Below are 27,598 nucleotides of genomic sequence, written 5' to 3'. Positions count from 1 at the left end.
CCTGGGAGAATCGGTAGCAGAGTGTGGCTCCTCCACCTCCCCTTGGCACAGCCCCGAAATCCCTAAGCCCTGACTCTGCTGAGCTGAGGGGTAGGAGAATGCGCCCTGTTGGGCCACTCTCAGGGAAGGGCAGTCCAGGGCCATGTTGAGAACGGTCTGCAAGATGGACTAGCTGCCTACAAAGAGCAGAGCCACTACACCCGAGTCCTCTGCCCCCACCCTGCTGTCCCAATAAATCACAACCCATTTTTCTTTTAATTCACCTTCGATGAGGTGATCCTTTTGTACACGAAGCATCCCCCGCCCCCCGCATTCTATGCCCAGTCTCCACTGACAGCAAAGTCCTAGAAACTGCTGCCCGTGAAGCATTTACAGTGGACTCGATTCAGCCAAAAAAATTAATTTTTCCTTCAGGCTGCAGATGTATGTTCTTGAGGTTTCAGCCAGGGGTGAAATATGGGATTTTGCAGAAAAGATAAAAGCCCAAGAAAAAACAGATTCATAATAGGGATGAGAAAAGACTTAACCGGGGTGGTGCTGGTCAGTTCCAGAGAGAGACAGAGACACAGACACAGAGAGTGTGGGTGTATATGCACACATGGCAACTGTAAGCATGCCCAAACACACATGCAATTCGAAGGCCCAATGCTGCATTACTTTCAACCCACAAAATCCCACTGCCTTCAGTGGATACACAGGAATGGAGGATCAGACCCTCCAACAATGCTGGAAAGGAGCGAAAAGCAAGAACTGTTTCACGCAGTGTTTCTAGTCCGTACTGTTTTGCTGAACATCAACACCAGGGGCTGTGAGTTTTCCCAGTTAATTATACTGCAGGATTTGCTGAGCTCATGTTACAATTCCAATTATAAAGCAATGGAAATCCTAGACCCTCAGCCGCCTGATCAGAATTGTGAACCATGCGGGTGTGAGGAGCTAATATCACCTTGGGATGGCAACTTCTGAAGCCCTCACAATGCAACTGAATATCCAGCTGTCCATTCTTTTCATGCCCTGCTCTCTCAGAGGGACTCATGAAAGTCCCAATTCACCAGGGTGGCAACTTCAAGGAGGGTGCGTAGCATTTCGCAGGAAGCACCAGGCACCTCGCAGGATCGAGCCCCCAGCGCTTCACGTTGCAAGAGTCACCCCATTTTCACAGCTTGCAGGAGCCATGCCCAGGATGTCTGAGGGAAAGTCGGCCTTCGCTCTCAGCCCTCGGCTGCAGCAAACGTTGTGCCTTAAAAAAGCCATAAAACTCTTTTACAACCAAAGATAAAATTTGATATTTTTCAAATATTTTTTTTTCCCCATCGGAAGTTGCCAATCCTGCAGATTAAGCAGTTTGCAGGAGGTTGTCGGGGGGGGGGGGGGGTCAACTTTTATCACAGGGTAGCTAAGCTCTGAAAGCTTCAGTGGCATCAGAACTGACCCAGTCTAGCTCTCACCCTCCTTCCTTCACTTGACACAGAAATGGCACAATCAGTCCCAAGTGGCACAGACATGAAGTGTTATTTCTGTTACATAAACTCTTGGATCCGGGCATTTCAACCTCTTGCACAATTAAAGAGCTGAGAAGAAGAAGCTCTTAGATACTGAATTCAGTTATTTTGAAAGCTGCATCAATGCATTACCAACAGAAGAGGAGAAATACTAAATATTGACTTTTTTTCCTCAAATACAATGGCATTTTGAAAATCCAACCAACCAAGCGTCCATTTTACAAGAGAAACATATCACACGGTTGCTTAACCCCCACCCTGAGAGCAAAATTTTATCACTCCAGCCCCCTAGATATTCCCACAGGGCCAAATTCTGTCCCCAGTTATACCAGTGTAAACTGAAATCAAAGCAGATACTCCAGATTTAGGGCTTGATTCAAAGTCCATTGAAGTGAATGGAAAGACTCTTTTCAATTTCAATTGACTTCAGGTCAGTTCTTTATACGAGTAAGATCACAGCCTGGCCCATTCATTCTATGGGTTTTAAAGCAGTTGAGAGCCAAGACAAGATTTAGCACTCCTGAATGTATCTATTGAGTGTGCTAATCCCCCAAAATGTTAGGAGTTGGAGCTGGAGGAGACATACTAAGGAATCTACTTAACAATATCATCAACCTCATAAACCCAGAAATCATGAGATTTATGATTTTCAAGCCAGATTTCTTTTAAAATAGTAAGTTTAGGTCCTTTTTATTTGCCTTCTAGTTTCTGAGCCTAAAGGGTTTGTGATTTCAAGCTTTAGAGCAAACGTACATCTTTTAAAATTAAAGCTGGAATTCTCATGTGGATTCCCACAGCTGAGGCTTTACGGGAAAAAAATGCTAAAATTGTGAGACTTGTAATAAAATTGTGAGAGTGGGCAACATTCACCAGGGTTGCTCCCTACAGTATATTGGGTCCAACCTAGTTTCTCTCAAGTAACCGGACTTCCGCCACCTCCCAATGGAAGGTCATCCCATGCTTTAGCAACATGGCCACACCCGGTTGTGTTCATCGCCTTACTTAGCTGTTTTGTGCAGCTATAGAGAACACACTGATGAGTACATTCCAGTGGGCCATTATGCCAGTTTAATATGGTTACCTGTAATGTCAATGCCCCATTTCCTCTGTCACTGTCTAATGAAAATATCATACTGATTTGGACACAGCAGTAGAGAATGCTGCAGATTTGCCCCTTGATAAATCAGACATACTGTATAATTTCATTATGCTACACTGCAGATATTGGTAAACAGGCCTTGAAAGAGAAACTCAGCTCAAAAGGCATTTAGAAGGGCTAGATACTAGGAAAAAAATTATCCATGTTTTTACAGACATCAAGATTTCTTTTTATACCAGTCACCCAGTAACCTCTTTTGTTCTGTCTAAATAAGCTCTGGTGGGGCTAGATTCTGCCAGGAGAAAATCTGGTGCAATTCAGCTGCAGTTAATGATGCATTATTGAAGTTAATGGAGTTACTCGGGATTCACAAAGGAGTAAGTGAGAGCTGGAGCGGTCTCACAACAGGAATGGCCCTTTTGCAACATAATATATGACCTATTTGGTTTAACCACCAGCACTCCAGCAATGTGCATTATCTGTGATGATGTATGTAAACAGCTACTGATTTGTCTCCTCATCCTACCTGTTATGTAGGAAGCAATCAGTCTTTTTGCACTGCCAGGGGAAAAGGAAAATCTCCCATGATCACCAATTTAAAGAGAAGTAAGATCTTCCCCTTCACTTCCTCCTCAGTACCTAATAATCACACTTGTGTGAAGCTGTTGCCGTACATAACGAAAAGGGAAAGCATCCTTGGAGAGCCCAACAATCAGACAATTTTTAAGATCATGGAGCATTAAACCATTCCCAGTAGGGTTTACTAATCAAACAGCCAAATCCTTCATAACCAACCAATCCCTACAGAACAATTAAATCCTTCCCCTTTAAAACACTTGGCATACTGTCTGGGGACAAAAAGAAAAATTTGCAAAATTCATTTGATAAATTAACCAGGGAAAAGGAAGAAGTGAATCAAGCTTTGTTCTTTTCGGTTTTTTTAATTATGGAATTCACAATGCCTGAATAATGTTTAATAAGGTCTATGAAAATTCCTAACAGTATTACAACACAACACAAAAGAATTAACCTGGTTACCGTGAAAAATTGCATATTTAATTAAGAACAGAGAGTTCAAAACTATCCAGAGATTTCAGAAGTACTGTTGCCTAAGGGCCTAAATTACATGCTTGCGGTGCTGCTAACAGTGCCAGTACGCACAATCATTACCCAAGTGCCCCCATTAAGTGACAATGGGCAGATGACATCAAATTCATTTCTAAAGCAACAGGAACTGAAGCATTCGCTTGGGTAGTTTGAGGGAAAGCGACTATCCTGCTGGTACAAATCAGACCCCTTGTTGATAAAAGCAATAATTAAAGAATAATGTTAATTAGCTGCTTTTATTTGAAAGAAAGTACAGTAGCAGGAGACTCTTAAGTACTGGAGTCAGGCCTACACAGTTCTGCACAGCCTTCTCCTTGTGGAAAATTAAAAAGAGAAGCAGCCTTCTTCTGTATTTCTCTCCTAATCAGAGATTTGCTTGAGCAATACTCGTAGGCTGGATTACAATATCTGCGCTCAGGGAAAAAAGTGCGAGAGAGAGAGAAGCAGCAGTTTTTGCAACACACTAAGCTTTATAACCCAAAAAAAAAACAAATCCCCTCCTATTCTAACCTACGTGAGGGGGACACAGTCACAGAACTCGCTATGTGGGCCAACTGATGGGGTATAATCTAAACTCTGCCCATCGTTCGGCTTTTGCAGAGATGGGCAGCATGAAAGCCAGGCTCTTGCAGAAATTAAGAGTCAGCTAGGATTACTGCAGCGTGGCCCATTACCAGTCTGCTGCACGGCACATCCAGTCGCACTTTCTTTCGGATCAAGGGCAGGGAACCCGGGTACTGAGAACTCCACGAACGGGGGGCTCAGCCTAACCACGGTGGTCTGCTTACACTTGCCGTTTTTAACAGTTTATGCTGTACCAATACGTTCACGGACGTGCTCACTTCAGGCTGATACCATCAGCTCAGGGCACATTCCACAGAAAGAGACAGTGGACAGCACTTCCCATCTCTAACAGAGGTCACAAAACACTAACCTAGTCCCAGGCCAGCCCCAGGAGGTCAGTGGTCGTATTAGCATTGTCCCCTTTTTACAGACAGGGAAGCCAGAAGCCTTCGGTGGGAATGACACCAGGGATGAATCTGGCCCCCAGCGAGGGGCAGATGAGCCCAAGGCTACACAGTAGGGAGCGGCAGAGCTGCACAGGCCTTCCCCTCTTGCAGCAATCAGGAAACTTTGCAGGGGGGAAATCAGCGAGAAAGCTCCTTCGAGCAGATCTAGGAGTGGAGCTTCAAGTGTGACAGGCACCCACCAGAGACATGGACTCCAAGCAGGGACTGGTAGGAATCCCCGAATATTCCCCTACCCAGCAGCTAGGGGCTGGCCCACCCGAGTGTTGCATCTGGACCCTGCTGGGACTTGACCTGGTGCTTTCACATCTACCCCCAGGCTAGTTGGCCAGCCAGCAAGGGCCTGGCAAACGTAGCCGAAGGCTGGAAAAAATCAGACTCAAGCTGGGAGAGAATACAGGAATTTCTAGCTCAGCAGCTCATTGCCTAGTGAGCAGTTTGCATGGACACAAATGACGTTCTGTCACTGATCTGAGCCCTGCGCGCCAACACTAGGCATGGCATACCCAGCTCCATCCCTTTGTGGGCTCAGGGGGGGGCACACAGCCCACAGTCCATTGCAATACATTGCATCATCCCCCAGGAGTACCAGCCAAGACGCTCCCCGCACCAGCAAGGAACTGGGAAAGGCAACACGTAAAGCCTGGAGTTTAGTCTGGAGGATCACAACACTGCAAAGGACCAGCCAGGCAACCCACCCTCACCTGTCATTTCCATTCATGCCCGACATCATCGGACAATAACTTTCCTCTGTCTATGCCTTTTATAGATCACCGGGATTGTAAAGACATGTTCACGATCCTTCCCCCGAGTGGACATATTAATCCTCTCAACAGCACTCCCTTTGGCTTACCTGTCCCATCACGCTGCCCTGTCCATCCCTTGCTCCATTATCAGCATACCCAGAACAACAGCTGATCCCCAGGGCTACCAAGACCACGTACCTCATGCCACTCCCCCCTTCCCTCCAAATGTCCCGGTTTTGCAAAAGCACCCAGACTTCTCCTTATCCTCCACCAGGTTAATAGCACCATGGAGGCAGCAAGATTTTTCCATGTATCGTTCTGAACAACACATTTAGTCAGCCAAATAATCTGCTAGGTTTGATATTTCCTCCAGTCACTCAGAGCACTTAGGTCCAAGAGTGCAGCATGTGTTCAGAGCAGAGGAGGGAATTTTCCAGCCACTTCTGTCTTCCCAATCTTCTGTTAAAGCATCAGACAACGCAAAGGACACCGCCAGCGAGCGTGGCTCTCTCTGCAGCTCTGTAGTCTCCAACTCTTTCCTCAGCAGTTCTTCAGGAGTCAAGGCTGAGGGAGTGACCTCAGCTCCCTCCTCTCCAATCCACAAGCAGACCCTTCAAACAGCCCAGCTTATGGTATTCTCCGTCTTAAGCGTGTTTGAAACAAACCCTCGTTGGAAACAAAAGACTAGGTCGGACCTCCGGGCCTAGACACCTCTCAAATGAAGGGACTGGGGGAGGAAAACTATCATGTTCTTATTTGTTAAAAGGTCTCAGCACTTTATTCTACTCTTTACTCCACAGCAATCCAAACCTAAAGGTGAAGTCCTCAGAATGGATACAGAGGATGGAGGGAAGGCATTGTTCTGACCGTAAAGACAAAGGATCAGCCAGGCAAGAGAAGGAGGCTGCTTTATAAGTATCTCAGAGAGGAGGAAGACTCCTTCTGCTCTACATATGGAACACAGGACTCTGCTAGATTGAGCGGTGCCCATCTCAGTTCCAGACTGGACTAGCTATCTAAGGAGGAGTCAAAAGACATTTTTTTCTGCCCTCCATATTCTGTAGCTGCCACCACGCACAAGGGCGAGCACTAGACAACGTCATCCCTGTACTTAACAGGGACGCGGGATACTCATGACAGCAAAGTCAGTGTGGCAGAGAGGTTTGGAGAGCATTTATCTAAATAAAGATGACCCCAGAAACTAGGGAAGATTCGACACTTTAGCGTCATGCTCTGAAGAGGATTCTTCCCTGGAGGGACGGAGAGCCGCCATCAGGGCAGGTGCAGTCTACAGACTCATGAACTCAGTAGAACCATAACAGCTACAATGACTGTGTAGCCAGAGCCCCCGGAGCCGGAGCAGCTCTTCATGATGAGGGCATCTCCTCTAAGCTAAAAGGACACAAAGGAGACAAAGCCTCCATGATCTCTATAAGGAGATGCCCAAGGTGTTCCTGAATCTGCAGAGAGTCCAAAGCAGAAGTTACAGTGGATACGGTGCTCCCTGCTTTGCCAAAGGAATGGGGATAAACTTAGAAATCAAAAGGGACTGGACATTTCTGTGGATAATTATAACTACGGCTAGTCTGGTTAACAACAAACATTCTGGGAGGGACATTAAACCTCAGGTCTCAGACAGTCTCTAACTATTCTGGGATCAAGAGGAGACTTAATATAGGAGGCAAATTACCCCACATTTGACACTTCCTCAGAGACAGGACACTGGACTACAGGGACCTCCATCTGATCCGGGCTGGCAACTCCTGTGTTCCTATGTCAGTAACTTTAGGTTATCACTAGTAACCCCACAGCACCATCACCCTAGAGCACACTGACACTATTCTACATCTGTACGAGGGTCCGAGTCTCAGAATGAGGCAGGAGGGTTTAGATATCAGGTAGAATGTTCACTAGAACCTTGGTGAGTTAGGAGCCGTAGCTGCCATTGCCTTTTGCAAATAGTTTTCTCCAACTCCACCTGGCAAGGGAGAACCCAAACTCAGAAATCAAAACTGACTGATGCAGAAGTTACAGTAGCAGAAGCGCATTTAAAAATGTTAATTATTTGCAGCACAACTGGATCCATTAGCGCTATTCAAATGAGAACCAAACAAATGACATCTTTCTACCACCCAACCCATTTCCAACAGCCACCATAAAATACTGAAACTGTACAACCCCAAAAAACTCTCCATGAATCAAAGCAAGGTTCATTATCAAATCACCCTCCTGATGTGCTAGACCAGGAGTATAGTATAGGTGAACCCTGGGCCAAATCCAGACCAACAGATGCTTTTGAATGGACCCCGGAATCTTTTTATTTACTTATCACTTTGGGGTTTTTTTATTACTATTTTCTCTGGACCTTGAAAAAAAACAAACAAAAAACGAGTATCCCTGCACTAGACTGATTCTAAAACAACTAACACACACCAAATCAGGAAACGTAACCTTCTGCAACACAAATGGGATTTCTCCCAGAGGCACTGAGCACATGTATCTGACAAACTTTATTCAAAGTTGTTGGCGCACAGCACCACTCCTGAGCAGGCCCTCTGTTGTCTCAGTAGTTAGAGAGGAGAGGACTAGAAGTCAGGTCTCCTGGGTTCTATGCTATCAGGACCCTGGCCTCAAAGCCCAGCCCTCTGGGTTCTTGGGTAGAGCCCTATGTGGATACAACATTTGTATCCGCATCCTATCCACCATCTGCAAAAGTGGTCCATGGATATCCGCAGTTATAAAGCCGATTTGCAAGGCTCCACCCTTGGGGAGCAGCCTTGGCTGTTGCACTGCACAGACTCATCCAGTTACCCAGGAATTCACAAACTTGGGTGGGGCAGCTTCAAGGGTTCCTTGGCCTGCTTCCCGATTGCCCACCTGGTCTTGACCTTGATTGGCTGATGACCATAATATAAACTTCCTGTTTCCTTTCTGACCTTGGCTGAGCAACCAGCCATTGCCTGCTAGTTGCTACTAGGACCCTGCCTTGCCTGACCCCATCTTGCTGCCTCGCAGTACCTTCCCCTTGGATTGGACCTCCTGGCTATTGGAACTCTTGCATCAACTCTGACCACTGATCTGGACTGTCCTTCGACCTGCCTGTCCCCTGGTTCTGCTACCATCCTGCTGCGTGGCAACAGGCAAGACACGTAAACATAACTCACCAAGGCCCTTTACGCTTCGTCAGGCCACCTGTAAAATGAGGGTAGTAATTACCTAAAGACCCGAAGAAGAGCTCTGTGTGGCTTGAAAGCTTCTCCCTCTCACCAGCAGAAGTTGGTTCAATAAAGGATATTATCTCCCCGACCTTGTCCCTCTACCTCTCTGGAATTAAGTTAGGTTTGTGAAGTGCTTAGAGATCCTCAGATGAAAGCAGCTATGTCAGCATGCTGTATGATTATCAATAAAGAATTAACACACCATGCAGCCAGGCTAGGCAACATGTTACTTAGCCAGTGCTGCTGCTCTCCCCAGATCTCCCAGATGAGTGGCTCTGCCTACGTGACACGTTACAAGACTCAGTGCCAGGAACCAGGTAATACTTTTATTATGTTATCCTGATGGAAGAAAACAAAGAAAGCCTGAGGTCCTAACTTCAGCATAAAACTGCTTGAGCATTACCCACAGGCAAGCGGGCCCCACTGAGAGCAGCTGACGCACGGCACAGCTCCCACTAGAGTAAGATTTACACGGGATTCAAATTGGCTATTTACTTTTTTTTGGAAGTCTGTGTTGCAGAACTAGCTTGCATGCACACGCAGACCAATTAATATTCAAACGACCCCACGTCAGCTGAGAGTCACTTAAACTGCAGCTAAATAAATACTTGGGGATCCTGGTTCGGCTTTTGGGAAGACATTACACCAAACTAGTCAAAACAAAAATTACACCGTGAGGCGACATTCAAAAGCACTGAGACCATTTTGGAAAAATAGTGCGCGCGCGCTCACACGTAATCTGGCATCTAAACTTAAAACAAATGACCTCTTCTTATTGTGCAACACACACAGCCAGCAGAGAAGCGCCAGCCGATGGAATTCTGCAAAAAACGGCTCTTTGCTGCCACTGCCAAAACAAACAATATTAGTGCTCAAATAAAGCAACAGCAATCCTTAAATTACACACAATCCTTTTAACTGGATTCTTTTCTCTTATATGATCATATGCAGCTGCTATGAAATATACCTGGAGGAGTACAAAACTGATTTAATCATTAGCCCCTCCCTCTAACCAAACAGAGAGAGCAATTCCTGAACTGCCATAGGAATCTGCCATTCAGTCTTCATGGGATAACAGAGGTGAAATTCACACGGTATAGAAAATCACAAGAGAGGTGTGAAGGTGTGTATGCGCACGCATATTGTCTGCATGCAGGTCCCACTGTCCTCTCTAGGATGGAATCAGAAATACTCGTCCATGTGTCATAGATCCTATACAGTTAACAGTTTACAGAGAGACTCATTTAGTTTAAGAAGCAGGTCCTGCTCTTCTGGACCAGGAGACTCCAAGTTCTGGTCCTTTAGATGCACAAAGTTCCACTAGACATGGACTACAGCCTAAGGACAACTGTGTATTCCCACACTGGGCATTGCTTTGTTACAATACTTGGTGCTTGCATCCTTGAAGTGCTGTATAAACACCGTGCCCAATCTTGCATCCTCACTCACCCAAAATGTACGCAGAGTGTTTTGGGTGGGCAAGGGACACAGGACTGGGCCCAATAACTCAAAATGCAATGGGCCCCAAATACAGTACAACAGCTTTATAACGGAAGGCAACTTGCAAAGCTGGGCAGTGGGGCAAGGGATCATGAATACCAGAAAATACCAGGAAGGGGAACACATAATAGCAAGTTCTATGCAGATTTTAGTCTGTTCACTCTCTTTTGCCACAGCGATACCCTCAAGAATTATGGGTTGTTACTGCAGACTATTCCTTGAACTCAAGCCTGGGGCTGCAGACACAAGGATCACTTCCAGCACTTGTATACAACCAGTAGGAATAAAAGGGCTGCACTCCCTGCAAGTCCCTGTTAATTAACAAGCACTGCAGTGCATAATGAACACTTCGGCTTTCTAGTCCAACTAAACCTTTGGTTAGATTCCTCTGATGACCCCCCACGGCTGACATCTTTCTGGCTTCAGGGGCCAAATTTTCACAGTAAACTATATTAGCACTCTGTGCAAAGACGCCTGCACTCGTGATTACCGAAAATCCACATGTAAGTCAGGCATGTGTGCACACCAGTGGCCATTTACTCTGAAACCTCAGAAGGCAGGTACATGCAAACACCTGATCTGCGCACGCAATCAGGGCAATTGCGTGTGCAAATGATGTGTACAATTGCACACGTATTTTGGTGTTCTGGATCTGCCTTTAGGGGGCCATTTTCTACGTGGGACACTGGAAATCTGAACAGGCTGCACTGAACACACTCCCTGCTATAGGGGACAGTGTCCCTCGTTTTTCCTGCATTCCGAGTGTAATCGTTTAGTTTGCAGCGGCACCCTCTCTACGTGCGCAATCTCCATCAAAACTAGAAGGACACTGCACTGGCCATTCCTGATAACACAGAGCAAAGAATCACCAAAGCGAGCGTCCAAGTGAGAGGCTGAACAAGCTTTACCCCCGCTCGGAATCCTGCAAACACGATTTCTACTCAGACTGGCATTCCCCCAAATCATCCCGACAACCGACTCATAGGTAACAGCTCTGCCACCAACTCCTCTGGGCAGAAAGCTTTGTGCAGAGCAGTGTCAATCAGGTAAATACACACAATGCTGACAGAGGTGTTCACTAGGGGCAAATCCCTTGCAAAACACACCCCATGCCCAGTCCAGAGGATCCTGTGCAAGGCCCTGGCCCCACTAACACCCCACTTAAACCCTGCTCTGAGGATTTACATGTGGGTCAAGTGGTGCTCACTTGTCTGCCCAGGGGAGAAATGTTACCCAGTGAGACTCCAAAAGAAGTCAGTGTGACAGATTCCGCCCTCAGTTACCTCCACTCAACCCCAACGACTATCACAGAGAGCAGGATGTGTCCCAAAGGCAGCTTACCTCTTTAGGGACATTTGTACAAGGAGCATCAGCTCCTCCGAAGCCTGGCTTTTCTACTGCTGCTCAGAAACAGACCAACCTCCCCAGGCTTGGGATTTTAGAGGGTCTGATTCTGCCCCCACTGAAATAAGGGGGGGATTTTATCACTGCAAGGCACCTTGCTCTCTCAAACCTCAGCAAAATATTTGGATTGGAAACAGAAAGAACTAGGGGCCAAACATGTGAACACAGGACTGGGTTCCAGGAGTCCTGGGTTCTAATTCCAGAACTAACACCAACCATCTCTGCGGCCTTCGGAAAGTCACTCAGCATTTCAACCTCAGTTTCCCTATCTGCAAAACAGATATAATGCTATAGGCTAATGGGAAGATTAATTAATTAGCTAAGGCTTGTAATATGCTTTGACGATTAAAAGAGCTACATATTGTTTGTCTTAGGAATCTTTCCCCACCCAAAAAAATGCATATCAGAACAAAGCAACACTCCCACATGAAACCTACTAAATAAAACAAGATCTTTTCTGTTTTTCACTCACTCTGTAACAAACAAAAGCAGGTCTAAAGCAGCATAAAAAAGTGTAACCACCAAAGGTGGTAATAAAAAAAAATCAGAAAGAGATGCCCATGTAATATACATCAGAAAGTGTTACGAAAAGGGGAAAACTTTTTAATAAAGTCTACAGGTACACATTCTTCTTCCATCAGCCTCAAGATTTATTGACCCAAGAAGCCATATTGACTGAATAAATCTTGATAATGACCTCAGCAGAAGTCAATACCTGCTTATTATCTCTCAAGTTGGGGAATTACATCTTTCTATAATAGGTGCCAGAAGGTACCAAATGTTCTGAGAATCTTCATAGAGCCTTTTTGGATGGAATGAATGTCCTCGAGGTTCATTTTCCAATTTGCGAGGGACTCTTCCTGTGCTGTACATAAAGAAACCATGTTGCGGGTCCATTTTCCATCGCAAGGTACAAGAAAAAAAAAATCTGTATTTGCACATACTGTAGCTTTCAAACCCTAAATTAATTTAAAACCAGATCTCCGCTCTAGGAGCAGGATTCTTCAGGTCCTGAACCCCTCAGTCTCTGCAAACGTGCCTGCATTTTCATTCCTCATGTTGCATCAGTTATTCTGGTGAACGTTCACTGGAATCCAGGCAGGGGACTGCCCACCACATGAGGTGCATGGAAAGCTAGTCACTTTTATTTCTAAGAGACAGAAACAGTAGGGGGTTGCTACTGATCTAATAATTTGATCTCACCCCTCATTCTCTCTCCCTCTCTGCTGAACATCATAAGAAACGCCCTGGGTATGTCTACACTGAAGGTAACGACTCACAACTGGCCCATCTCAGATGACCCAGGCTTGAGTCGTGGGGCTGTAAAATTGCAGGGTAGAGTTCAGGCTCAAGTCAGCTGACACAGGCCAGCTGTGGGGGTTTAACTGCAGTGTAGACATCCCCAAAATGGAGATTAACTGACTTGCTGAACCAAAACCGGCCCCAGAAAAGGGCACAGAGCACTAAACTTCTTCTGTGAAAATTCCTCTAGCCTTCCCTAGATAGCACCAAGTGAAGTCTCTGGTGGAAGTAACTAATGAAGTGGGTTTTAGCCCAGGAAAGTTTATGCCCAAATAAATGGGTTAATCTCTAAAGTGCAACAAGGACTCCTGGTTGTTTTTGCTGGCACAGATATGTGTCACTGCCTGTTTGCTAAAGAGAGTCAATACTGTATCAAATCTACAGTTTTATCTCTGCAGTCTTGTCTATGGAAGAGACACTGAGCAAAGCAAATCTGAATGTCGGGTTTTTTAACAAAACCTAATATTTACAATAACCAAACCCAACAGAAATATTTTCAAGGATGTTTTTTATTTAATTCCAATGAAAACTTTTTTTCAATTCCTCATCATTGTTTGCTGTGCAACTAGCCCGGTATGATGCGAGACATAGGAACCTGAAAGACTAGAAACTGATGTGCCAAACTGACTAGTGTATTTTCACTAGCCACGCAGAGAAAAATGCAAAAAGCCAATACGGTTTTTAAAATCCAAGGAGACAAGCAAGGAATTTTGATTTATTAAATTATGATTTTGAGCCTGACAGTTAACTACGTTCAGTGGAGAAAACATTAGCTCAGGGATCAGAATGCACAACAATTCTTTCTGCATTTTTAGTTGAAGCCTCTGCAGACGATAAGAAAAAAATAAATGAAGAAAGCAGCTACTGTGCCAACATATGGAGGGAGACGAATAGCTAGTTGTGAAAGCTCCATAGAGGTTATCTGGTTAAGCACGTGCCTCCCGAAGGGAGCTCAGTTTGGAGTATACTGTCTGTTAAATCTGTTCATATCTACTCACTCAGATCACCAAACAATTAACATTCCACTCCACATGCGACTGGAGAACTCCAGAGCCCTCTTCCAAATCCACCTGCTCCAGGTGCAGACGGATGCTTGACTTCCTGCCTCATTCAACACAACTTTCCAAGCGCTCAGGCAGTTCCAAGGAGTTTGACACAAACGCAGCAGCACGATCGGCAGCTTGGCTCTATCGTGGGCATCTTTTCTTGCCTAGAGATCCCAGCTCCACCAGCAGGTACAGTGCCATGCGCATGAGCCCCTTCCATCACTCACTGTATGTTGGCTGACGTTAAGGTCAGGAAAAACCAGCCCCCAGGTGTGGTTGGCTGTCCCACACCATGGAAGTCCTGAGGCACTGCACCCATGCTGGGCCTGGCGGTGGCAAGATGACCTGCTTGGTCCCAAGCAAAGGGCTCCTTCAGCAATTTATCCAACAGCAAGAATGCAATAGGAACCAGATGCTGGTCTCAGTTACAATGGCGTTGCCCCCGATTGACAGGGCAGGCGCAGAGCAATCTCTCCAGGCTTACACCAGTGCAGCTGAGATCAGGGAACGGCCAGGGACATCTAACAAAAGCAGCCAACTGCAGGCAAATTCTCCTCTTGCTCCTCTGAGCCGCGTGGGGTGAGCGGAGCAGCATTGGCTGAGGGGAGGGTTCTGAAGTCATTCTGCCTATGCCAGGCCAGGATCATCCTGGGGGCCTGGTGCTCCACAGCTCTCCTAATTGCTGCTCCACAAACGAGCAGCACGCACCATCCTCTGCCTCCAGCACCAGACAGGGCAGAGCGTCAGGCCACGCCTTCACGTCAGCTGACCATGTGCCTCAGGATGGCGGGTTCCACCAGGCATGAGAGCTGGGCCTGAGTGCTCAGGAGAATGCTAGGGCTCCCCCCCCCCCCCAAATCTAGCAAAATGCTTAAGCACATGCCTAGTGTGAAGGACATGAGTAGCCCCACTCAAGTCAATGGGAGCAGCACGCGTGTTTAAAAGTTACGCTGGTTCTTCACCGTTGCGGTAGATCGGGGCCAGATATTGTCGTGTTGTGGAGCGCTCTCGAAGAGAAGGGTCTCCTGGCACCTGGCACAATCACCCCCACGCCAATGCCCTGTACCAGCCTCTCCACACGTCCCCACTCTTTTCATTGCAGCTGCCACCAAGGGGTGTCATTTATGGACAATACGTGGCGGTGGCCAATCTCAAACGTGCGTCTGCAAACACCAACTCACTAGGTAATAGGCCAGGAAATACCTAAGAGTCACAACGTCGATAACATCCACTGTCGGCCCGTGGGAATCTGATTATATTTTCGTTTATGTTCCCTATTTGCCTCTTGGTCACATTTTTCACAAGGCCGTAGAGAGAATCCACTAAACTGGATCGGGAGGCCACCCAATTCATCTCTAATGGGCTGCAGCATGCACACAATTAATTAATGGATTTATTAATTAGGGAAGAAGTCACTCTTCAGGCTGGAATTGGGGTCACCAGTTTCTAAAGTGAGAGCTGCTGAGCTAAAGATAAACTCTAATTTTCTTCAGCTCTGCCAGCCTTGTCTGCCAAAGTCTCAATTATTCAACCACAAAAAACATTACCCTTTGGTAACTTTCACAGCCCGACTTTCTCTGGCAACGCAAAGAAATGCAGAATTAAGAGGAAGAAAGTGGGACTATAAGTCCATCCAATTCCCACCAGCACCCCCATTCCCCCCCAACTGAAAATAAAGATCCCTAGACCTGCTGCCACAATGGCAAAACTCCCATGGACTTCAATGGTAGGAGGATCAAGCCAATGATGACAGGTACCAGAATTGTTATTCTTAAACATTTGCATTTAGAGCCATAGGTGTGCATGGTTCTGCACACAGCAATAACGAGCAGACCTTGCCCTGAGGAACATACAAATCCTGGACCTGACCCTTCACTCAGATCCGCCCAGACAGACCCCAACACACCCAGAGATACGGCTGTTGAATCAGAGCCTAAATAAGAAACAACAAGGCAATGCAAGGAAATAGGAAGCCGGGCACGAGCTGAGTAAGGCAAGTTATACAGAAGAAGGTATCAGGGTTGCGTCTCCCATTTGTTAAAACTCAGTTTCAACTAGATTTCCTCAGCCTGGCAGGACAGGGACAGGCATTTCTGACAGGGTGACTTTTTTTTTTTTTTTTTAAATCAAACTATCAGTTTCAATCGCATGTTCTGTCTGCTCAGATGCCAGAAGAGATGCTGGAGCCACCAGCAAGCATGTCACACGTTACCTACAGAATCAGCTCTGGATCCTGCAAACACTGATGCGGGTTAGTAGCTTTACTCACATGAGTAAACCAAGGATCTCAACTTTGCTGCTCCTGAGTGCGAAGTTCCTTGTGGGTGTAAGTGTTTGCACAATCAAGATGAGAAGATGAGCTAGAGTAGTCGAGGAAGACCAAAGTACTTTAAGCCAAACAGAACTGCCTCCCTGTTACCCCGTACTGCCCTGACCTGAGTGTTGTACCTAGCTCCTGTCTCTGATCTTACCCTTAGCCTGCGAGCTCTCTGGAGCAGGGACCACCGGTGGGGGGGGGGGGCGTGTGCACAGTGACTAGCACAACGGAGACTTGATCCCTGACTGGGGTAATACAAATGACAGCCATCAGCCTACCATGCATTCCACCTAAACAATAAACTGTACTTTAATAGGAGTTTAATGACTTCAAGTCAGTAAGAGAAGGCTACTGAAATTCATAACTCTCCATATTGCTCCATAATCTACCCTCTTCTACGTGACAGGATCCAAGGAAGTCACACTCTGTTCCTTGAACACAGCTGGGGAAATGAACTTTTATAATGTTATAAAGGATCCATTTTTTTGGAAACTGTAAAATACTTTGACCCATTTTACTTCCCCTTTTAAACACACACACACCTGGCACTCACTCCTGGCCTCTCGGTGCCGTGCAGCATTGAAAATCATACAGGATAGACGCACATTGCCTTCAATACGCAAGCAGAGTAGAAGAGCCCACCATGAAACCACCCAGTGCCCTGGGCTCTCCTGCTACAGCAGCAATAATGTGGAAATACCCAACTAGAAAGATGGCCTGACACCATGTCCTGGAGGTCACCAAACCCAGGCTTCAAGAGAGGGAGAGCGTTCCCCCGTCATATCCAATACCAGACCAGGCAGGGCCTGCTGGACATACCCAGTACCATTGCACCTTGGTATCACAAGGGTCCCAGATCAGAATACAGCATTATATTACGTGTTCTGGTGACAGCTAGACATAAGGAGGCAAATTAGGGATGGTTGCCCAGCCTTAGCTGAACGTCCCAGCTTCTGTGGTTTGAAGCCAGCTTGTAACATTCAAGTAATGGTTTTTCTTTAGAGAAAACCGTGGTTCAATTCACCCTGGTGTTATTTCATCAAAGCCATGGAACTACACCCAGGATGCATCTAGCCTGTTAACGTTAACTGCTCCCTGAATTATCCTTATGCAAGCTTTAACCCAGATTTCTCAGTGGTATTATGGTCTATCAGCTTTGGGAGCCATTATGGTCTATCAGATCAATGAGAGCATAGTTTGGAGCCATAGCAGTTCCAAAGGAGATGTAACCATCCCAGTGGGTGCTGTCGGCACCACACACCATGACGGTCTCCCAAGGGGCGGCCCCTGGGTGGTGGCACACAAGGAAATCCTGCACTTTGCAGATCATTAACCCAAGACACCATCAGAGATCATGTGGAGCTGTTGTAGTTTATTGTGTAAATGGCAGCCAGACCGGCCCAGCTCCAGAGGAGCAGGTAAGGAAAGTTGGGTCATAATGCACTGAGACTCACACTGCACAGTGCCAGGTCCCATGCAGGCTATGCTGAAACCTTGATGGAAATAGCTGATGGAAGCAGTTACTGGGCACCTGCAGAAACAGAAATGCACTTTGCAAATGACTCTTCTGTGGGGAGAAGGGGAGAAATGTAGCAACTTTACAAGCTAACTGGATTGTTTTCAATTTTCCAACAGGAGACCCTGCCTCCCCTTCACCCCCAAAAGGAGGAGTGAATGATGCTGGCTTGACAATCCTGGAGACTCACGATCCTTTTCTGTCTGACTTCCGTGGGTCAGGACACTGGCAGCATGGGCAGTGGTAGTGCCCACTTCCCTTCTACCATCTATCCTGACCCAGAAGAACCACCTCCAGGGATACGATGATCATGCAAACTCAGGAACCCACTGAATCATTGGCCTCACTGAGGGGGCCCATCAGTAGGCTTGGAAGGATTATTTTTAAAAGTAAAAGTCGATAAACGTTGATTTCACCCTACACATGCAAACTGGTGAAAGAAATATTTCCACAGATGTTAATCAAAATGCACAGACAGGAAAATTAAGAAAAATGCTGCTTGAGGACTTGCCAGAGTTTGATCTAAGACTCAGATTTTGACACATGATGTTGACAGCTTGTGTTTTAATGGTTATAAAGCTTTAACTTTTTGAATCTCAACATCCACTGTCACTAAATAATTACGGCCTGACTCCCTCACAATTTCCCACAACTGCAAACATTTAAATCGATAATAGAAAAAAATGCTTACAAATAAACTTTGATATTACCGGTCGAAATTGTTAAAAAAACATTAAAATCTAATTCTGCCAGGCCTCCTGATAAGGGTGTTAGCTGTGGTCACATTAGAAACTAACTACCTGCAATCCCCTTGTTTTAAAAAAAACAGTTACTGAAGCTTCAATGCATCTTAAACAATATACATTAGATTCACAAGCCCATCTCAAAAGGAGTGAAAGAGTTCCAAGGCTGAGCTCATGAACACTGTGGGCCAGATCCTCAGCTGGTGTTAAATCAGCATAGCTCCATTAACGTCAGTGGAGCTCTATGAATTTACACCTGCTGAGGATCCAACCTCACGTGTCGCCCACAACCAGACCTTCATTAGCCTAGAGCTCAGAAACTCTGGAAAATAAGTGAAACAAATAACGGAAACTGGAAGACAGAGGTAGTGGTGTTAACAGTCCTCTGACAATACTCTCCTTCTGTTTCCTAATATATTTGTCCACCACAAAGCTGAGTGCCTCAGAGACTGTTTTGAGTGGATGGGAAGTTTAACGTGAACTGTACTCTCAATATAAGAACTGGTTGGCAGATCTCAGTTCAGTTCCCAGCGGATGAGTGACCACATTTCCCAAACCCACCATTCCACAGGCAGCATTGCAAGAGAAAATCACAGACTGACTGGGCCCGTGAAGACCCAACACCCTTCTTGCCCCAACAGCTGGTCCATTGATAACAGGGTTAAGACACATAGGTAGGGCAGCATGGCGAAGCTGCTGCTGCCTGTGTTGTACCTCTTCCATAGAGAGCTTAAGAACCTGAATTTTCAGGACTCTTGAACCGGTGCCTTCTACCTTGTCCAAGGGCATGAAAAAACCTGGATACATTTTTTTTTTTGCTTCCAAGTGATAGTTTGATCAAGATCCTTAACACAAGAAGACGACAGTGCTACAAACCCACACATCAAAGGAGACATGTTTATGCTTATTTTGAATCTTTTAAGGGGAAGCAAGTCCTCCACACCTCTATTCTTTTTATCATACCTAAGAGGGTATTAATATAATAAAGACATGACTATATAAACAACCAGCACTGTTTGGGCCAACAGCTTCCCCAAACAAACCCTTAAAGAATCAGATATGGTCCCAAGTTTGACCACAAAAACAACTGCAAATAGAAACAGCTAGTGTTGAGCTCCATCATCCGGACAGCATCTACGGAGGTCAATGGAGTTAGGGATAAATCCATCCCTGGTTTAACTCCACTGAAGTCAAGAGAGACATAGCTGGAATGAACGTGGCCCTGTCTGTCTATTGCTTTTAATATGCATGTACCTTTGAGTCTGATACACAGCAGGAATTGATTCATGCTATGGCTTAGGGCTATTGGCAAAGCAATCAGTTATGCCGTACCTTTTAAGAAGCTGATCATGAAGTAGTAAGTTGGATGATCCAATAACTTCTCAGTCTTACTGTAAATTTGGAATGTCTTAATGATATGCAGAGCCCAGAGCATTTGGCAAGGTTAAGTCCTCCCATGAAGCGCTCTGGAGGTGGCTCTTGCAAGGTCCTGGGCATACCCACTGAGGTAATAACGAGATTATTCCACCTACGACTGCTCCACGGTACTGCAGTGAAGTTTATTCGGCCAAGTTTCAGAAGTTAAGCTTCAGGCAATAGGACTGATAGCTTATTTACCACTGTCATCTATATAAAGAAGAATTTTGAAACATTGTTAAATGATAGCACATTTAGATAAGTCAAGCTGTCATAACTTAATGGATGTCTAAACTCCCTCTGTAGCGGATATGTAAAATTTATGCACTTCAGAATATCATAAGGTTATAATATTTTAATCACATCCACATTTTTTCTAAACTTTGAACAGTGAAAACATTCCATCAAGCACAACGCATTCAGAACATTCTTGGCACTCAGTGAATGGTAAAACAGTCTGAACTAACTAGATGCCTCACATTACCTTACCACATAAGTTTCTGCGGAACGTTCAACCATGCCGACTGCCTCAAGCACTGGTTCGCACAGACGCGCAAAAATGCCTGCCTTACTGAAACAAAATGTACAATATTTGATTTGATGAACTTGCTCACACAGTGTAACCAGGGCAATAGTAGGTATTTATCGCCCAGTTTGGAGCAGTCTTTGATATCCAAAATCAGTAGTCCACAATGCTTTCTACTTCTGCCTTTTTAAATATAGAATAGGCTGCATCTAGGATGCAGACAGCATAGAATCCATATACTGCTATACCGAACATAATAAAACAGAGCAAATTAAAACAAGAAAAATCATAAAGGTATGAAACCTGTTATGACTATTACACACAAGAAAGCTGTAAAAAAATACAGCATTAGTAATGTACACTATAAAACAATCTCATAACCAAATGAAATATGCCTGGCATTATCTTTGATAGAATTTTATCTCTTCTCATTTCCGAGCCTACTTGCTGTAAAAAGGCTCAGTGCCATTGTGATCAAAGTGCATAGAGTATCCCATTTTCTGCATGTTTTACATATGCCCACCATTTGTCAAGGTTGTCCAAACTTTGCCATTGCATGGGCGTTCCAGGCAAACAGGCCTGTGCGTACAAATTTTTAAAAAATGCATTTGGGGGAATAATAGATTATTTCAAATTTTTTTTTAAAATAGAGGGCATGAGGCCAAACTGGCACAAGGTCACCTTTCCCACCACCATCTGGGGCGAGGTGCCAGAAATGCTGCCTGGATCGAAGACAGCAAGAACTCTCTCTACAGTAAGCACCCAGACCCAGATACCCATTCATCCAGAACATCTGAGAATTAAAGCTATATACCTCTTTCCAAGGAAGCACAATTAAGCTGAACAGTCAAACTAGATCTTCCAAAATCTGCCCCCGCCCCAGCTCAAAAGAATTTTTTTTCTTTCAGACCAAAAACTAGTTGTAAATACAAGTTGGTGCAAAAGTCATCACCAGAATGTATTAAGGAATACTTTGTATCCCATGTGTTTAGGATGCTAATACCCTGCAAACCAAAAGGCTATAAATGAACAGTCATGGAAAGCTGGCTGCAGTACCTGTATTACTTTGAGGGTTGGGTATCACAGATGTACTAAGTAATCTGCTTAAAAGCCAAAATGTATTAAATGCTGGAACTGTTGAAACATTACTGAAGTGCCATAAATCGTATTTAAATTTGTTTACTCCCCTATGAAACATGCCTCATTTTAAAGTCTGTAATATCCTACAGGGATAAACCTATTTAATATCCATGTAAATGAGCATCTCTTCTTTTGTAGGAGTTCCAGCTTACACCTCATCTCATTACGTGCCACATACAGAAAGCTGTAGAAATGACAAAATGTAAACATCTATTTTTTTCAGGTCAGCTGTCCTCTTGTAAATGTTAAAGGGCTTATCATTAATTTCACAGACCAGTGGCACTATAGCTGTATACAGTATTCTGTGACCTAAACAGAACCACAAAGGATCTCTTTCCTAATGCAAGATAGGTGTATCCATCACAAGTCTAAAACACTGACAATCAGATCTATATGCACCTTGAGTAAGGTTAGAAGATTGAATATTAGTTGGCTAATGAAAATTTTGTTAACTGACATTCAGGGATGAATGAACCCAAATACCACTGCTGTAAATCTGCACGCTAAATTCTCAAGACCTGAATAACAATAGGACCACAGAAGGGCTTCAGCCAGCCCTGAGCAGATTTGATTCTCCTTCTGCTGTCTCCCATATCTGTTTGCCATGCTCTTGTCATTCCTTATGTTACAGAACATCAATCATAAATAAAGAGTCTATGCCCTTAGAGTGCCCAGGTCTGATTCACAAACATTAGCAGGGAATACAATTACAATTGCCTAACATCAAATACAATACAGCCAACCTAGAACAGGGGGAGGGGGAATGAGCCTTTTATTTTTAAGACACTTTTTTTTTTGGGGGGGGTCTCTGCAGCTTTTTAAAAGGCAGAAAATACAGGTAACAGACAAAAAGAAAAGGAGGACTTGTGGCACCTTAGAGACTAACCAATTTATTAGAGCATAAGCTTTCGTGAGCTACAGCTCACTTCTTCAGATGCATCTGAAGAAGTGAGCTGTAGCTCACGAAAGCTTATGCTCTAATAAATTGGTTAGTCTCTAAGGTGCCACAAGTCCTCCTTTTCTTTTTGCGAATACAGACTAACACGGCTGTTACTCTGAAAGGTAACAGACAGTTTGGTTTGTTTCTTTGCTACATGCTCATGGTCAGTAGACCTCTGAAAAATGCAAGTCACTTGCAGCTTATGTTTTAAAAGCACCTTGCCTTGCTTTTGAATTCATTTGATGAGAATGCCAGTTGTTGGGGCTCAGGGATGGTACCACTTGCCTGAATGTAAGAAACTTAACAAGATTTGCACATAGGCAAAAAGCAGCCCTTTTATCTTCAGCCTGATTATCTTTTATCTTAAGCTAATGTCACGGCAAACAAGTCAAGATACTATAATAGGTCTGTTATCTGCATCATTGCCCCTCAACTTCTGCCTGCTGTGATTGCAACTTCAAAGATTTAAACGTTTATGGAGTATTCAGCAGCAGAGACAACACAGTTGCCTCCTACGCCCTGTATAAATATGAAGTTAATCCCTTCAACGCACCCCTGAAAACAGTATCGATAAGATACACAACACGCTGTATGGACCTGCTCCAGGGCCCCGGGACAGGCAAGCCGAGCTCTCCCTTCTCCCCAGAGCCTAGCGAGAGGGGAAAAGGGGGAATCACCCCCCACGGAAAAGTTGAACATCTGCATTTGCTGAATTCACCTGCCCGGCAAGGCGCCCGGAGCCCAGGCCATTCGAGTCCTAACGCAGCCGGGGGGGAACTTCCAGCCGCGCACGGGGAGGCGAAGCCGGGGACCGCGGGGCGAGCGGGGCAGTAAGTCCGGGAGGGCAGGGGCCCCCTTTCCACACCCCGCAGCCGGCCCGGGGGTGCGGGGGGGGGGACAGTCCGCGCCGGGCCGCCCGGAGAAGTTGCGAGGCGGGCGGCAAGTGGCCGGCTTGGGGGGGGGGGGGCGCGCCCCGAACAAAGGCAGCCGCGGCTGGGGGGGGGGGGTCAATTCCCGATACCGACCGATGCTGCGCCCCGAGAAGCCCGCCCCGGGGAGGGAGGCAGGGAGCGGGGGGGCCCGGCCGGGCGCGCCCCGCGGCTCCCCGGCGCCGCGCGGCCCGGCGCTCCGGCCACTCACCTGCAGCCGGCGCAGATCCAATTGCTTCCAATATTGGAACATCGATCCCACATCGGCGGCCATCTTGGGGGAGCCCGGCGAGCGGCGGGGCGAGTGCGTGCGGGGTGGGCTCCCGCCGCGGCGGGGCTCAGGGGCCGGGCGGGGCTCTCGCGCCCCCCACCCCCCGCGCCGGCCGAGCCCCCCCACCCCCGCCCGGGCGCTCCAGGAGCCGGGGCTGCCCCTGCGGTCGCCCCCCTCCCTCCGCCGCCGCCCGCCCGCCCGCCCGCGACCAAGAGACGGGAGCGAGGAGCCGAGCGGAGCGCGGCGGAGGCGGGCGGGCGGGCGGGCGAGGAGGTTTCCCCGGCAGCGAGCGCTGCCCGCCCCCTTGCCCCCCCCCCAAGTCCGGGCGCGAGGCGCTGCACTTGACTTTGGCTTCTGCCCCCCCCCTTATCGATCCTGACGTCACGTGCGGATCGATGCCGGAGGCCAGGGAAGGAAGCGCTTTGGGGGGCGTAATTTATTGGAGGGGGGGGCCCAGACCCCGCCCCCACAAAGTTACAATGGTTCCGAGTTCGCGGTTTGTTGTTACTCCCGGGGCGCCGCCCCCGCCCCCGCCCCCGCCCCGTGCGGTCCTGGCTCCCGCCCGCTCCGTCCCGGGGCCGGGCAGTGCGTTCCCCGCGCAGCGGCTTGCGGGAGGCGCGGAGAAGCGGGGACACGCGGCGGCGGGTGGTTCTGCCTCTCGCCCCGTTGTGCGCGGTGGGCCGTACTGCCCTGGCTGGGGCGGGGCGGGGCTCCTGCACCCCCCACCCCCTTTCTGTGCAGCAGCGGGGTGCTCGCACAGAGCGGACCAGGCTCGGGCTAGATCCAGGCTCGAGGCGGCGTCTGGTCGCCCCCTGCTTTGCCTTTTGCAGGGGAAGACGGGCCGCCTCGCTGCCAAGGCTCGTCGGGCACCGTGCCAGCCTGTTGCCAATAATCCATATCTATCCTTCAGGCAGGCGCTGATTCTGTGCCCCCCCCCGGGGAGAGAGAGCATTAAAGCTGCATCAATTTTGCTGGGTTCTAGGAAGATGTATCCTTCAAAGGCAAAAAGTAGAGGGGATGGAGAATTATATTTTATGATCAGCCAGCTGCCGTTACATCATTCGTGTATAAGGACGATAGATCCCGGCAATGCTTCCTAAAAGGATAAAGTTCATAAGAGTCATAAAGCTAACGAATGTCTTCTGTTTTCTATGCCCTCCTCCCTTTATGCCCTGTGGAAGGAGGTCTAGGATAGCACCTGCTTTGAAGCTATTTTAAAACTTTGTTAATGTCAAGCAAATAATTGGTTGATCATCCCTTAGATACTGAATTGCCTGAAGGCTTAGTTCTGGATCATTCAGGCTGGAGATGGCTCTTCAATCACAATACAAAATTTCCCCTACTACCTTTACAGCCTTTTTCCCATGGGCAGGGCTAAAATGTCATTTATCAAGACACAGCCAGCCAGTCTTCTCAATTCCCTGTTCCCTAGAATTTGCAGACAGTAATGATTTTAAACTTTAGTAAATAAATTGAAATTGCACCAGTTTTTCTAACAAAGACGATGATGTGTTGGTGCTTTTTAAAAAATCTTAGCTCCAGCCAAGTTCACAGTTACATTTCCATCTCCGCTGGACAAAATTAATGCATGAAGGTTTCATAGATATGTGGCATTACAATTTGTCTACTTACAACTCCTTCCTATAAGCACTTGAAATAACTGTCACTTTTTTATAGCCCTTTAAGAGACAGTTGTAAAATCTGATACGTGTATATGATCTTGCAGTGTAATTTAATTCATTTTTAATCAAATCAATGTAAAAAGGTGACTTGCTTTCCGCTAGCTGCTAAAGAGAAGACTGCTTCCAGACAAAGCTTTTTCAGACAGCCAGTAAACTTTTTCAGATTTTCAAACTGACATGTTCTGCACCTTTAACCCTAATAGGAATTGCCACAGCAAACATGCTTACAGCACAGCAACAAGAAAAATCCAATAATTCAGATTGTTTGAAGACTGATATTTTTAAAACACCTTAATGCAGCTATTCTCCAAAGAATTCAAACAACTTTAATGCCAGAAAGTGGTACTGCAACTAAAGCAGATTCATACTGATTTTTTTTTTGTTTATTGCCTTTTTTTGTTGATGTTAGAGGATTTTCAAATATCTGCTCCAGATATTTTACAATTGTACAGCAGCTTGTTATGCTGAACGGTATTGCATGTGAAGATTCTTTGAACATTACATTTCTGTTTCACTATGTGTAAATAATAAATTAAAGTACTAGGAAAACGTACCCATCTTCATACTGAAAAGATATTATTGATGTTGGTTGTGTCAGGAAGATTGTTTGCATGTGTAAAGAAAGTGCTAAATAGTTATTTTATTAGAATATTTTTCCTGTGACGTTAAGTGAACAGTTTTTAGTATCCAAGGGCACTAGTTTCTGCCTGAGACATAGTTCTCTTAAAAATAGATACAGATCCTAAGCATCCACACACACAGGTAACATTGTATATGAAAAAAAAATAGCTCTAATGATTTTTTTTCTACGTTACAAAGAAAATTTGGGGCAAAAATGAGGCATGAACAAGACAGGGAGGAATATTAAGGATAGAGTGTAGCTTTATCCAGAAAACATATGTAGGCTTAAGTAAACATGCCTTTAGAAATTCATAGGCTTGCACAAAGATGTTCTGAGAGATAATGGCAGGTCCTTAACCACAAACAGATAATGATATGCGAATTCCCCTGCATCAAAGCCGAAACAAAAGAAAATGTCACCCAGGAACACTATGCAGCCCCAGACAGGCCACCAGAAGCCTGGCTACATGATAGACAATGCCTAAGCCTTCAACTGAATTCACTGTGAAGTCACAAGACCAGAATGGAAGTGTATTTTCCATATGATGACATGCAGGTATGCCTCAGACAGCTGCTGTCTAAAGATGAGGGTGTGACAATTATGTATATGATTTGGATCAAGAAGTAGAAGCTGAAAATAAACATCACAAAGAAATAATAGCTGCAGCCTTGTTTTGTTCTGGGATCCTTCGTCCACCCCTCCCATCTGACGGTATGCCATGCCTAATTGCAAGTTCTGCTGGGGTATCGCCCACTAGGCTCTGCCTTCCCCACCCTGGTGAGCTTGTAAGGTGACTTTTTTTTTCCTAAACAGGGAAGATGTATATAGGAAGCTTTACATGAGTTAGTACTTCAGCGTGTGGCCTCTAAGCAGTAGAACACACTATGCACCTTGAACTACACAAAAAGTCACTGAAGTATCTAGATGCCAAACACCCGAGAGTGGAGAATTCACCTTCCCAACTTAGAACCCACTGAGCTTCTTGCTCTAGAGCAGAACTCCCAGCTTTTGGAGTTTCGTGGTCCATTTGGCTCTGGCAAGAAAGGGGAGTTCTAGGCTGCTATAGAATTTATGAGGTTAGTTTTATTCCACCTGGTCGCCCCAGCAGCGGTGCAGGAATTACTGTCAGGCCAGAGTTGTTTTCATTTGCATTTCAAGGGGTTCTGCTTGATGTGAAAAGCAGGAGTTTCAATTACATTTCCATTGAAAAGTGATGGTTTAAATTAAAAGGGACAACTTGAAACAGAGTCAATTTTTTAAAAGGAGTTAAATATAGTTTTCGACCCTCCACTCCCCCCCCACAGCCCCTGACCAATTTTTGTGGTTTTACCCTCACGTTTTTCCTCTTTCTTATTACACCACTTACACAAGGGCGACTCACCAGCAACACAAGTGCGACCCAATATCACAAGACTCATGATAAAGTCATGCAAATTAACACCACCACATGGGAGATTTGTCATTGACTTAATGGGGGGGGGGCAGAAACAAACCCCAAGCCTTGATCACGCAGTGAGGTGCTTAAGGAAAGTAACTTGGGCCTA

General features: G+C 46.0%; 1 protein-coding gene and 1 long non-coding RNA gene across 12 annotated transcripts in view; one reads left to right on the top strand and one right to left on the bottom strand.

Annotated features, from left to right (window-relative positions):
* CUX2 (cut like homeobox 2) overlaps positions 1-23,834 on the bottom strand; it is a 228,743-nt gene extending 204,909 nt beyond the window's left edge. For all 11 annotated transcript variants that reach the window (XR_012155035.2, XM_073312603.2, XM_073312590.2 and 8 more), the window contains exon 1: positions 23,691-23,834. Coding sequence is in view for 10 of the 11 variants with exons in the window: in XM_073312603.2 (XP_073168704.1) it covers positions 23,691-23,753 (63 nt within the window). In the remaining variant the exon portion in view is untranslated. The remainder of the gene's footprint in view (positions 1-23,690) is intronic.
* On the top strand, positions 23,099-26,691 carry LOC140898592 (uncharacterized). Its single transcript, XR_012155036.2, has 3 exons — positions 23,099-23,380; positions 24,661-24,738; positions 26,421-26,691. It is a non-coding gene; the product is annotated as an uncharacterized LOC140898592 (long non-coding RNA).
* The last annotated feature ends 907 nt before the right edge of the window (positions 26,692-27,598 follow it).

Source organism: Lepidochelys kempii, chromosome 15 (genome assembly GCF_965140285.1).
Source record: "Lepidochelys kempii isolate rLepKem1 chromosome 15, rLepKem1.hap1, whole genome shotgun sequence".
NCBI lineage: Eukaryota > Metazoa > Chordata > Testudines > Cheloniidae > Lepidochelys > Lepidochelys kempii.
Note: the sequence above shows the minus strand (reverse complement) of the source record. Positions and strands in the feature narration are given on the sequence as shown.